At 38.5% G+C, this 14286-nt stretch overlaps 1 protein-coding gene across 4 annotated transcripts in view; it reads left to right on the forward strand.

Annotated features, from left to right (window-relative positions):
- TAFA3 (TAFA chemokine like family member 3) overlaps positions 1-8886 on the forward strand; it is a 112661-nt gene extending 103775 nt beyond the window's left edge. For all 4 annotated transcript variants that reach the window (XM_070745634.1, XM_070745635.1, XM_070745638.1 and 1 more), the window contains exon 6: positions 6957-8886. In XM_070745634.1, the coding sequence (XP_070601735.1) occupies positions 6957-6968 (12 nt within the window). In that variant the 3' untranslated portion in view covers positions 6969-8886. The remainder of the gene's footprint in view (positions 1-6956) is intronic.
- Positions 8887-14286: the final 5400 nt, after the last annotated feature.

Consider the following 14286-nt stretch of genomic DNA (forward strand, 5'->3'; position numbering starts at 1 on the left):
CAACCTACCCTTCTTTCAAACTTAAACTATCGTTTTTGTGGCTATTTAGACATTCAACTATTTTATGAAGAGTTCAAACTTAAGTTAGTGTTGAACATCTTGATGTAGTATGAACAGTGCATTTTAGTACAGTCCTGTGGATATTTGCATAGGCAGTCCATAGCTACATAATAAAGTAAGGGGGAAAAACAAAAGTTGTTCGCAAAATGACAAAAAAGGTTCAACAACAAATCTTACTAAACATTTCCCAAATTTGGTCGGTTCAAGAAAGCTTAAATATGTTTTCCTTTATAATAGAAAATATTTTTCTCTATTGAAAATCACTTAGTTCAGGTATTTCTTCCCATCTGTCCTCCTATTATTCCAGAGAAGAGTGACAAAATCAGAAGTGACAAGTGTGGTGCTGATAATAAAAGATCAGTTGTCTAGTTAAAAGAAGCATCATCCAGCTGATAGAAATTGATTTGCAGTTCTAATGGCTATTTAGAAGGAGCATCTCTGACTAGAGCATATGAGGTTCACTCAGTATTCCAATGAAGTTCCTAGAGAGATGCTGCATCTGTAAGATTTTTGCCCAGGAGCAGGTTTTCCATTCTTTTCCTCTCAATCCAGCCAAACGGTTTCCATCCTGTCACAGCTCTTCCTGTTGGAGCAATCATCTGTGACAGAGAACTACATGATTATTATTTTCATGGCTTGCTGAATACTCTGAAGAACAAGGTATAATTAAAATTTTATCAAACTCATTAGTAATTACATGTATGTCATGGTTAATCAGTTGCATAATTTTGTAATCATTGTTCATATAGTGGAGTGTAATTATTCTTCAAGCTTTGCCTGCTTTGTGCGTCCATCTCCTTTACACACAAACATCCCCCAAGAATTGCTCTGGGAAACAGCAGAGTGTTTTCTTTCTTATCTTTTGCTCTGCCGATAACATACCCACGCTGAAATGCTTTCCAAAAACTGCGTATCAGTGTAGATCCCATTGCCTGAGGTAATCTTGATGACTAAAACAACTATCTTCCCTCCATCAACCTTGCTTTATCTGTTTCCCATCGTTATTTTAGTTTATTTTTTTTAGTGTCAATGTTGTATGTGTGTTCACTTTGGTTCTGAAGGTACTGTTTTGAGAATAGAAAATTTATCCTATGGTCATCTTTTTTGACAGGCGTCTTCCCTACACAGCGAAGAATTTTCACTTCTTCATGGCATTTTCCTGAAGTGTTTTGAATGAAACATTCTAATTTATTCTAAACATTCTAACACTTTTCTAACGATCTGATCTATTTTCAACTTGTTGGGATCTTTTATACTACAGTATTTCAATGGCTTTTGGAGCAATCTCTCAGCACAACTGCTGCAAACTGGTGGGTGGTTTCCTCAGTTTTGAAGTAGGAAAGTTACAGAATTGTGGCGTATTTCTAAATTCCCTCAACAAAAAAAATAAGATGAGGACTATTTTTGCCTTACCTCCATCCAATACACATTATCAACTTACCCACATTTTCTCTAATATATATATATAAATTAACTGCCTTGGAAATGGCCCTGGGTTGGGCTGAGAGGCAAATAAGGAGCTGTGATGTTCCTTCAATACACCAGGGTGATTCGACACAAAAATATGTAACCTTTCCCTGGTGCAGAGCTGAAGGGATTGGATACTGTAGCCTAGAGGATAATTCTCTGCCTTGCAAGGCAAAGGTTGCAGGTTCAAGTCCCAGTGGGTATGGCTAGCTGATGAGGCCAAAATAAGGCCGAAATAGATCTATCCTAGTCTCCCTTAATTTTCAAATTCAGCAAAAAAAAAATCATATATATATATGTGTGTGTGTGTGTGTGTGTGTGTGTGAAATCCTATCCATCAAAAATTCATCTTGCCTCTAGGTCACAGGATTAGTTACCATCACTGGAAACAACAGACAGTAGCTGAGTCTTTATTAATTGGGGCATCCCATTCATAGCTGGCAGAGCTGATTGGGCTTTGGAACATGTGCTTTCAAAGAAATTGCTGAAGTGAAGGAACAATAGAGAACCCAATACTTCCCTAGGGCAAGAAAGAAGTGCCAAGTAATGAGAAACCCGAGGAAGACAGATAAGAATTCACCCAAGCTTGGATGCAAAACACAGCAGTCCCTCTGCTCATTTGGACTAATTGACACTCTGAGCATCCTTGCCTGTTCACAGAGAACTGTTTCCTATTTTTAAATTATCCAGTATCACTGCATTCGTGCTCAGATGTATGGGCAATATAGAAATAGTCATCCCCTTATTTCATGAATAAAAATGAATTCTCAGAATACTCACTTCTATCTAGAAAACAGATTCTGCTTCTGTTGCTCATATCACTAGTATGTGACCTTAGCTTTCAGACCTCTATGTTTATTTTAAATTTGTCTTTCATTCAGTTTTTACATTAAAAGCAAATTGTCTCCTGTTTGTTCTGTCTTTGAAATATGAGATAAAGCTGCCACACTGTTATTGGCTGAGCTGAACATTTAAATAATATGCATATAATCCAACATTATCTATGGTTCTCTGCTGTGTACACATGGATAGATGTTTCTTTTTCCCCCTATGATGCTCTTAGTTTGCTATTTTGCAGTAGATGGGCTAAATTATTCTTATGAATATATCTCTTGTTTGGCATGCACATATGGCCAGGGAGAGAATTTAAATACGAATATTTAAATGTATCCACAATTCTCATGGCTGTCATTGCAGAAATCTCCAGGCCACTAGTGAAATAAATGAGAATGGACTTTGTAATGGGTAAATGAGGTATGGAATATCTGAAGTCTCTACAGTCATCCACAGATATTATATAGTGCTCAAGCTTCATGGATGTAGATTTGTCAGTTTGTTAAAAGGGAATGAGTAAGACTGGAGTTAAGTGATAGGTATCCAAACATGTTTTGTATAGCAGGTTAAAATTTGAAGCAACTGAGCTTTACAGGTGGTTCTGACTCAGTAACCAATAATTCAGCAACTGTGCAAGCTTGCAACTACAAGTGGTAATTACAGAGTCCTCAAAGCTCCAGTCATCACAGTAATTTCATGGTCACCTGATACTGATTTGCAACATTCCCTATCACCTTCTCATAAGCAACTTCAAAGGAGAAACTGGTAGGAAGTGCGAAGTCATAATCATGTGCGGTCCTTGATTAATGACTATAATTGGAGACTGCTAGACCTACGGATACATTTCCCCAAATTAGAAAATTTGGATCTCAATAACTGTGGGTAAATGAGGACATTTTTAATGCCGAATGGAAAGATTTGGAGGATAGCAGCTGAAAGAAATTTAGGATGGTTTTGATTAACAAAACATTAAATATGTTTTGTTGCATTAGGGACTTCTAGATGATGTGTTGGCTTTTCCTTGTGCTGTCCACAAATATCAACACCTGATAAGTTGGCCAGCAGTGCTATTCTAGCATCTTGGAATTGACTTCTGTGTTTTCTGAAAAACTGGAACAAATGTTTACCTCAGCTTTTCTATCTGATATAGAGAGTATAAAGGATTGGTTCTCAAAATGATGGTAACAAATACATAAACACATTTTTATGTATTTTTAAAAATAATAATGAAGTCACTAAAACATTTAAGGTAGCACAATACCAGCATATTTCTAGCTTTGCTGACTCATCCAAGATTGTAGCTGGTGAAAACTTTATTTCCTTATTTACATTCACGTTTGACCAACATTCACATATGGGCCCCTACATTGAAAGTGCTGGCAGTGTTTGTTTCTCAATAACAATAGAAGTGGCAGCTCATGGTGCTGAGTATGCTTCTGCTTTTTGTTATCAGACTTTTTGCCATAGTGATAGAAAAATTGTTTTTTCCTGAAATAGACTGGGCAACTTAGTAAGAGTAAAATGAGTAAGAAATAACAGGATAATAGTAGATAGCATTACCATTACTCCCTCCAGTGAAGGGCTGCAAATTTTTTTACTACCACACTGGGCATGGCTTATTTTGTGGGTGTGGCTTGCCAGCCATGTGACCAGGTGGGAGTGGCTTGACAATCATGCGACTGGGGATGGCTTAAAGGCAGGGGTGGGCAGCAGCCAGGACTGGGTGGAACACAGTTCCACTGGCGGGAATGAAGCTGTGTGCCTAGCTCTAGCTGACCATCCCCCCTCCCATCCTCCTCCTTCTCCTCAGAAAACAGCAGGGAGACCAAGACTGACAGGTGTTGCAGGGGGCCCATTTCCTCCCCCTCTTTTCTCAACAGCTGATCGGCACCCATTCACCTAGATATCCAGCCTGAGCACAAAAAATGCAAAGTAAATTGTCACCCCAGAGAGCGACACTGGTGAGGTTGTAAGTCGAGGACTTAGCAGTTGATGCTTAGCATGGTGATGATCATTCAAGCCATTCCCACGGTCACATGGCCAGCAAGCCATTCCTACCCAGTCATGTGATCATCAAGTCACACTCACAAAATAAGCCACACACACAGTGTGGCAGTAAACATTTTGGCTGCCCATTACTGCTTAAAGGTCATGTGACTGGCCAACTTGACATCACTCACATCAAGGGTTTGGGTTAGGGTTAGGGTGCCTGGACTCTATTTGCCTCAAAGAGATACAATTGCCCTATCTATTTACTATTACTGAACGTCCAAAATATACTATTCAATTCTATGTATATATGTACATACATATTACACACAGGTGCACAAAAATATACATTATCTACTATATTTATTTACTTTATTTATTATTTAGATTTGTATGCCGCCCCTCTCCGCGGACTCGGGGCGGCTCACAGCAAAATATAACAAATCGTAACAAAACCAAATAAATTTAAAATATTTTAAAAAGTTTAAAAAGAACCCCATTTACTAACAAGCACACACACAAACATACCATGCATAAATTGTACATGCCCGGGGGAGGTGTTTCAGTTCCCCCATGCCTGACGGCAAAGGTGGGTTTCAAGGAGTTTACAGAAGGCAGGGAGAGTAGGGGCAGTTCTAATCTCTGGGGGGAGTTGGTTCCAGAGAGTCGGGGCCGCCACAGAGAAGGCTCTTCCCCTGGGGCCCGCCAACCGACATTGTTTAGTTGACGGGACCCGGAGAAGGCCCACTCTGTGGGACCTAATCAGTCGCTGGGATTCGTGCGGCAGAAGGCGGTCTCGGAGATATTCTGGTCCAGTGCCATGAAGGGCTTTAAAGGTCATAACCAACACTTTGAATTGTGACCGGAAATTGATCGGCAGCCAATATATACTGTACATGTATGTACACACACACGCTCGCACAGCTCTTCTAAAATTATACACATTCAACCTCTTTTACTGTGATAGGAAAAATATACCCAGAGCCCAGAAGGGAAAAAAAGAAAAAAAAATTCAAAATTTTTCTACCGGTTCTGCATACCTGACCGTACCCATAGGAGCCCATCACTGATTCCCTCCCATGATAACAGAGCTATTATGACTAGTCTCTTTGTATTGGCAGATGAGAAGAAGGAAAAGTTTCTGGAGTGCAGGAATCTTACATTTTAGGAGTTTATTTTTTTCACTTGGCATCCATACTTCTTTAATCAAAGGAGTCTGATTATAAGAACTAGCTTGAATAAGAGGAGCTTGTCCTATGGAAGGCGTATGCTCTATAACTCTCTGAAGCTTCCACCCATGTCAGACTTAACATTAAGGTACATTGATATGGATTAATTATTGTAATAATTGGACATGTGGAATCACAGAGGTGGAAACATTGAATTTCACCTAATTCATTAGCATCATACTAAGAAGAGCTTCTATTTCTGGGATTTTAATCATCCTTGTTAAATGCACATGCATTTCTATTAAAATATTTTGAGAGGCTTGCATGCCCTGGTTTTCTTTTCAGACTGAATAATGTTAATGTACCTATGCTAGAGGAATTTTAATTTTTTTTAAAATGCCTTCCACTTTACCAGCTAAAAAGGTCACTTAACATAATCTTAAAATTGGAAGCCTGGAAATGCTTGAGGGCATTAAATTATAAGAAATGTTAATATTTAAGCATTTTGGAATAAATTTCGTTGCCCCAATATAAATCTTATACGTGCTCTTTTGCAATAGATCGTTCTGTTTTTTGGGGGTTTTTGGTTGAGACTCTTGATTCATTGGATTCTGATGGACACTTTTAAAGCTGATTGAGTTCTCTTTTATGGCTTCTCTTTGTGACTATGCATGTAATTAAAGACATTCCTTGTGTGCATAAGACAGCAGTTATCACTAAATTAGGCTGTTTCTGCAAACTGCAATGTTTGTCTACATTTGGAAGATGAGAGAGATGGATTCACACAACATGCTGACTTGCTTAACAATCACATAGAAATATATATGGGCTGACTCATACAACTCTCTAATCACATAGTAAATGAGCTGGTATTAAATTAATTTAAATCAGAAACAAGTCATGTTATAACTTGTATTTTATGTAAAAACTATATAAAGGAACAAATTAAGGTGGCAACTCATCTGAGTCACATCAACCTTTGTAACAGTTGTTGGCTTAAAAATCAATTTTTGCATCTTAATATTGGCTTGGAACAATGTGTTGTCTTTTAATTTTAGTTTTGCTTCCAGAGCACTGATTCATAATGGAGCTCAACGGCTCTTCAGATTTAACAGAAGGTCTCTGACCACTCAGGCAGTCCTATGAAAAGTAGCTCTTTCCCCAGAACAATGCATCTGCATTTGGTAGTTACAGTCTAATCATAGATAGAGGTATACAGTATTTGGTTTAACAAAGTGCTGGTAGATGTGCCCGTGTTATGTTTCAAAGCACCTTTTCTCCTTTGATTCCAAAGTGATACATAGCCTTAATTCATTAACAAACTGAACCTTAGTATTATGTAACCTTAGTTGGCAAAGAATATTGATATAGATATAAATCCACACTAAGATGTTAAAGTGGCAGAAGTCTGTTTGATATATTCTGTTCTGTTCACAGGTCACACGATAGATCTTGGAAGATCCACTGTTATCAGATGTCATCTTCATTGATATGGCCAGTGTTCCAAAAATGGCACAATACGACTTTTGTTCAGGTGCAACATACTTCTCGTATGTTCTGCAGCGTTGGAAATATGAGGACTACCTTGGTACAGGATATAATGCATTTGAGGCATAGGATGGCTACTTTTTATGGGCACTTTATTAATCTTCCTCAAGTACATCTGCCTAGGGAATGGTGCTGCAGTCTGTTTCCTTTTGCAAGAACAATATCAAGGATTAAAGAACAGGTATCCCTATATCGGCAGATATCTTGGAAATTTTTCCTTGTTTTTGAAAATGAAATATTGCATCAGCTACTGATTAAGTAAGTGCAGCCTCAAAGGTATTTAACAATCAATTGCTACCAATTCTACAATTTTGGGTCTTGAATGAGGTTACAACTCCCTTCTGTTCCATAATTTTTATTCCATCTCATGGATATATCTGTAAGGAGAAAGAGAGAGAAAAGCATTTCTTCCCTTTCTGCTCAGTCAACTATTCTTCATTACACAGTTTGTAAATGGCCCCAAAGGGCCCAAAAATGGGCCAAAAATCTTTCTTTCCTTTTAGTGGGGGTTTTTTTGGTCTCAAAGCTTGCTGTGTTGATTGCTAAAAGAATTGGAGACTTAAATGGATGATTCAACATAAATTTATGACATTTACAAATGATTTTTATGTCAAGGTTTTGTTGGTTTCACAGATAACAGGTTTTGAAAATTTGGGTCCAAGAAATCTAACTCTGGCCTTTCAAAAAATATTGTGCAGTTGTTCCAATATTTATCAAGGCAGCAGACCAGATTCTTTGCCAAGGTTATAGGAGTAGAAATAAAAGTTTCAAGAATCTTGATGAAAGAAATATCTTCTATTTGATTCTTACAAAAGATATTCTCCATGACCATTCTTTTGTCTAATTCAGCATTTACTTTAACTGGGCTTATTATAGTTTTAAGTCTTTAATAACTTTAAAGTTATAGGGATAATTTGTTGGGGAAATTCTATTAAAACCCTGAGAACAAGGAAAGTATTGTCTTTCACTTTGCTGTGTTGTGCTTGGTTGAATTTAAATTTTATTTGGAGACTTGAGTTAGTTTAATTACCACTTAGTATTAAATAAATACTTGTAAAGGACAACTGTAATGAGTACAAATCCCTCTCAGGGGTAAATTACTGTTTTTAATAATCTATTCTTTATTAAAATAATGCTGAAATCCCTAGTTATTTCACTCCTATTTGTATTAGGGGTTGAAGAAGCATCCGCTTGACTTTCGTTTATTAAGACAAAGTTTTGGAGATTTTTTTCTTGCTAGGGCAAATCAAAGACATAGAACAGCATTGCCTCTGGCAAAATTAATGTCATATTTTGATAATTTGGTTTCCCAGTGGAAAACTATATTTAAGATCCATATAACAGTTCATAGCAAATGAAAAATTAGTTATGACGGTGTAGACATGTTCTTTTAACATAACTCATTATTAATTTTTCTTGTTAACTATTGAAATCCAGTTCCACTTTATGAACATCTGTAAAAATGTTCCATATCTGTATCCTATTATGGCTACCTTGATTCCTGACATTCTGTTGATATAATATAGGAATGAGGCTTGAAGTATATAAATTGCAAAGTAATATCCAAAGTCAATATCTAATTCCAACTAATTTAGAAGGATTGGAGTATCCAGGAAGAATGTAGTGGGCAAGAAGATGCACCTTCCAAACTTTGCCTTGCCCTGTCCTATTTTGGAGTGGCCTGGCCTCCATGCTGTGACTGTATGAATCCCTCAACTTTGTTATCTCGACGTTTTTGTAACAGACTATGTTTTACTTGCTTCAGATGCTGTGTAAATATCAGACTGTGAAATATTAAAATTCGTTTTAATCTCTGCAAGGCGATTGGTTTGGTTTTTATTTTTTATTTTCCAACCCAATGGAAAATTAGACAGAACTTTTGTCAGGCAAGTTTGGATTTCTACCAGGAAACTAAAAAAGAATGGGACTAAGATGCCCAGGAGAAGTTAGCAAGAAAAATATCAAGTTAAAAAATGGGCATTATCAGGCAAGGGCTGAGAAGGAAAAAAAATCTAGAAAATATCTCTCAGCACATCCAATGGGACAGATATCTGGGCATTCAGTTTAGATTGTCAGCTGCTCCTTTGTAAGCATCCTCTATCTTTCCAATCATATCACCTAAGGCAGACTATCAGCAGTTTTCCTTATATTTCCCACAACATACATACACATAGGGCCCCTGAGAGACAACATGTACATGCCCACCTGGATCAGGCTGTTTTCATCTGTTTTGCTGTCCACAAAAGAATTGTGGACAGTACACAAAGGAGTTGTAGACAGTACACATATAACAGGGTGTCCAGCAAACCTGGAAAACAGGGAAATTGGGGAATTATCAGGGAAATCAGCAGTTCAGGAAATATCAGGGAATTTGTGAAAAAAACTGAATAAATCGGGGGAAAAAACTCTATTTAAATGTTTAAAAGACAGGGAAAAATCATGTAAAAAAACCAGATTGTGCTGCCTGGCAGAGTCAAGCAAAAATGAGCATAACTGTGGTGACAACTTGCTTCCTCATCTACCAATATTTCTCCATGGCTTAAGCATTTGGTATGATATCATTTATGACTGCGCCTTAATTAGATCGCAAGTTACAGGGAAATGTCAGGGAATTTCAAAATGCTTCCCCCCTGGACACCGTGTAGAAACAATGCATGCATTACCTTAATGAGACACAAACACCATACACAGGCCACATCAGCCCTTATTAGTATTTTACATACACGGATACAAGCAAACAAACAAAAGTACAATATTTGATTACATAAAGAAAAAAACAGATGTCTGATATGGTTAAGCTGATAAAGAGACTGTAAAGAATTCAAGGACTTGCCTACCTTGTTTTAATTATGAGATTCCTTTGAGCAAAGTGGGAAGAAAAGGACAATTTTGAAGACATATAATGAAGTGAAAAATAGTGAGCATTATGCACACGTAGATGAGAAAAAAGGAAGTTGTGGTAAAGTTTTTGGATTAGCATAGGGAAGAACCAGGTTGAAAACCACCCATCAGTTAGTGAAGCTTAATAGCTGATGTTGGGCCAGTCACTCCCAATGCAATTAAGCACAACCACAGGATGGAGAAAATGAGAGAATCCCTGAACAAAAGATAAGTAGAAATCAAATGAATAAACAATAGCATAACATTTCTACTAGTTTTTCTCTTTATACAGTGATATAATACTATGTATTAAAAAGCCTAAGGATAATTGTAAATTGTATAATTATACCATTGTATAATTGTAAAATGCCTAAGGATTATATTCCCTAGATTTGAAGCTGCACTGATCTGTTTATTTTGAATAACACCCCCACTTTTCAATTCAATTGATTGTAAGCGTTGTCCACAAGCATATAAAGACTTTATGGCACAGTGGATCTGCCATCATCTGTTTGTGCATGTGTATATCCATGCTTTTAAATTTAGTTTTATTGCCAGCAAAAGGAATAGAAGCCAAATTTTTGGAGCTATGATAAAATAACAAAGGACAAATTTATTTGTAGATGGCTAAAAAGAGCCGGGGTGGCGCAGCAGGTAGAGTGCAATACTGCAGGCCACTGAAGCTGACTGTAGATCTGTAAGTCAGCGGTTCAAATCTCATCACCGGCTCAAAGTTGACTCAACCTTCCATCCTTCCGAGGTGGGTACAATGAAGACCTGGATTGTGGGGGCAATATGCTGGCTCTGTTAAAAAGTGCTATTGCTAACATGTTGTAAGCTGCCCTGAGTCTAAGGAGAAGGGCTGCATGAAAATCAAATAAGTAAGTAAGTAAGTAAGTAAGTAAGTAAGTAAGTAAGTAAGTAAGTAAGTAAGTAAGTAAAAGTTCTTATACATCTAGAATCAGAAAATTTAGGCACCTGTAAAACCTTAAAACAAAGCTAATTTCAAATTATAATCTGTAATTCTATCCTTGTTTTCCAAAATACAAGTAGTATTTGACATATGATCACAATTGGGATCAGAATTTCCATTACTAACCAATGTAGTCATAAAACATAATGTTACGTGACTGCATCACCATGGCAATCCAGGCCAGTCCTGGTTACTGTTGTAACTCCAGATACATGGGTCATTAAGTAAGAAGTGGAGAGAGTCCCAGATAAAATGTGCAGGGGTGGGTGAGAGGGTGGGCCGTGGGAGGCCTAATACAGGCCATGCATGAGTTGGGGGAGGGAGGGTGCGGCAGTTCAGCATAAGCTCAGGAAGGACCAGGAAAGAATATGCAACACGAAGCCCAGCCCCAGCATAGCTTAGCAGGATTCTTGGTGTGTCAACACTGCAGCTGTAAGAAACCCATAAGGCAGTGGTGGCTAAACTTTTTGTTGTCGCATGCTGAAAGTGTGCATGTGCGTCCCTCTGCGCCCGCACATGCATATATATGCACACAGTCTCCCATGCACACACATGCATATATGATCCCTTGTGCTTCTCCCATCCCCATGCATGTGCGTATGACTCCCATAGAGCCGGGGTGGTGCAGCAGGTAGAGTGCAGTACTGCAGGACACTGAAGCTGATTGTAGATCTGTAGGTCAGTGGTTCAAATCTCATCACCGGCTCAGCCTTCCATCCTTCCTAGGTGGGTAAAATGAGGACCCGGATTGTGGGGGCAGTATGCTGGCTCTGTTAAAAAGGACTATTGCTAACATGTTGTAAGCTGCCCTGAGTCTAAGGAGAAGGGCAGCAAGAAAATCAAACAAACAAACAAACAAACAAGTAAGTAAGTAAAAATTCTTATACATTGAGAATCAGAAAATTTAGGCACCTGTAAAACCTTAAAACAAAGCTAATTTCAAATTATAATCTGTAATTCTATCCTTTTAGTTTTCCAAAATACAGGTAGCCTTTGACACATGATCACAATTGGGATCAGTATGCTGGCTCTATTAAAAAGGGCTATTACTAACATGTTCTAAGGCAGCATAAAAATCTAAATAGATAGATAGATAGATGATAGATAGATGATAGATAGATAGATAGATAGATAGATAGATAGATAGATAGATAGATAGATAGATAGATATAGGTAGATGATAGAGATAGATAGATAGATATAGATAGATAGATAGATAGATAGATAGATAGATAGATATAGATAGATAGATGATAAATAGATAGATAGATAGATATAGGTAGATGATAGAGATAGATAGATAGATAGATATAGATAGATAAATAGATAGATAGATAGATAGATAGATAGATAAATAGATAGATGATAGATAGACAGACAGACAGACAGACAGACAGACAGACAGACAGACAGAGATGCATACATACATACATACATACTCCCACCACCTCTCAGGCATGTGCAGTAACCCACCTGCTTCCCCATCCCTGTGCATGGATGTGCAACGCAACCACCCACCCCACACATGCATTCACGTTTTCTGCATGTGCTCCATCCCCCACACATACACAACAGAGACCTGATAATCAGCTGGTGGGCAGGAGGCATGCATGGTGGAGCTGAGCTGGGGTGGTGGCTTTCATGCCCTCAGAGAGGACTCTGAGTGCCACTTGTGGCATGTTTGCCATCACGGCCCTAAGCTGTAGCACAGCAGGGCAGTACAAATTAGCTATTTTGGGAAGCCCCAGCCATTCCAGGAAGCCCCAACAAAATGTTACAAAGTTGCTACCGAACAGCAGGGCACAAAATAGATGCCCTAGGAAGCCCCAGCCGTTCCAGCCCAGCCACCTTCACTGCACTCTGAGACTTGCGCTCCACCACTGCAGGTCATCTTGTTCCTACTGCCTTCAAGGCATGGCTACCCTGGTCCTTTGCGAGGCAGTTGCTGGCCACACAATCCTACCATCTTCCCCAGATTGGAGGAGAAGGCAGATGCTCCATTTTCAGAATGGCACGCATCACATTCCTACAAAGCATTAGAAGATCTCAGAAGTTTTTGAAGGCTTTTTAAATCCTCATGAAAATAGGACACACTCTTTGGAGAACAGCACATGTGATTTGGAGAACAGCTTGTGCAGCCTTGGGAAGAAGACATGGCATGGTCAGCAGCATTTCTTGGTGGCACCAGAGCCACTAGGGCTAAAGTAAGAGCTGGTAATGGCACCACCTGGCTGAGATGGCTAAAGGCTCTGGGTCTCTATAGTACATTAGTCACAGTGCTTCTGCTCTCACTGAGAATTACCATTGTATATGGCAGGGAAAATGGCAAGGATGGTGGGCGGAGAGATAGCTGGATGGGTGGAGTTGAAATGTCCCTGCTTGCCCAGTTTGCCTAAGTGTGCTGCTAAGTGCCCATATTTTGGTCACATGAGTCTGCAACAGCCATAACTTCAGAGACCAGTTGGAAGTCGTTTTATTAGTGCTTATTTGAACAGTTAGTGAACTCCTCCACTCTCAACAGAATACCCTATGCAACTAAACTTACAATACTAGGTTTAGAAAGCTTAGAACTATGTCGCCTTGAACACGACCTAAGCATAGCCCATAAACTCATCTGCTACAATGTCCATCCTGTCAACAACTACTTCAGCTTCAACCACAACAACACACAAGCACACAACAGATACAGACTTAAAGTAAACCGCTCTAAAGTTGACTGCAGGAAATACGACTTTAGTAACTGAGTAGTTGATGCATGGAACTCACTTCCAGACTCTAGTATCATCACCTAACCCCCATAACTTTACCTTTAGACTATCCACTGTTGACCACTCCCGATTCCTAAGAGGTCAGTAAGGAGTGTAATAAGTGCATCAGCGTGCCTTCCGTCCCCTATCCTAATGTTTCTCTCTTACTAGTATCATGTATATAAACATTGTTATATCTTTGTATACCACCAATACGTACTTGACAAAACAAAACAAATAAATAAATAAATTACTAAGTCAAGGACTGCCTCTATAACAAAAAAGTCTTATATATGACACTGAGTTTTATTAGTAAGACATAACCTGACCATGCAGTTGGAGAAAGTATTACTACCTCTCCCACTCCTATTCTCTAATATGTTAATACTTTTTTGCCTTTGATACCTCTGATACAAGTATAGTGCTCTTTTCTTTTGTGGATTGGATATTGACCAACTTAGTCATCCTATAGTCTCAATGCTTCCATCTGAAATAAAAAATAAGTAAAAACCCAGTATGCTAGCTCTGTAAACTCTTAGAGAGCACTTATACCTCTTTAGTATAAAGCACTATGTGACAATATATAAGTCTAAGTGCTATTGCTACACAGTACATATCA

Source organism: Erythrolamprus reginae, chromosome 3, assembly GCF_031021105.1.
Source record: "Erythrolamprus reginae isolate rEryReg1 chromosome 3, rEryReg1.hap1, whole genome shotgun sequence".
NCBI classification, from domain to species: domain Eukaryota; kingdom Metazoa; phylum Chordata; class Lepidosauria; order Squamata; family Dipsadidae; genus Erythrolamprus; species Erythrolamprus reginae.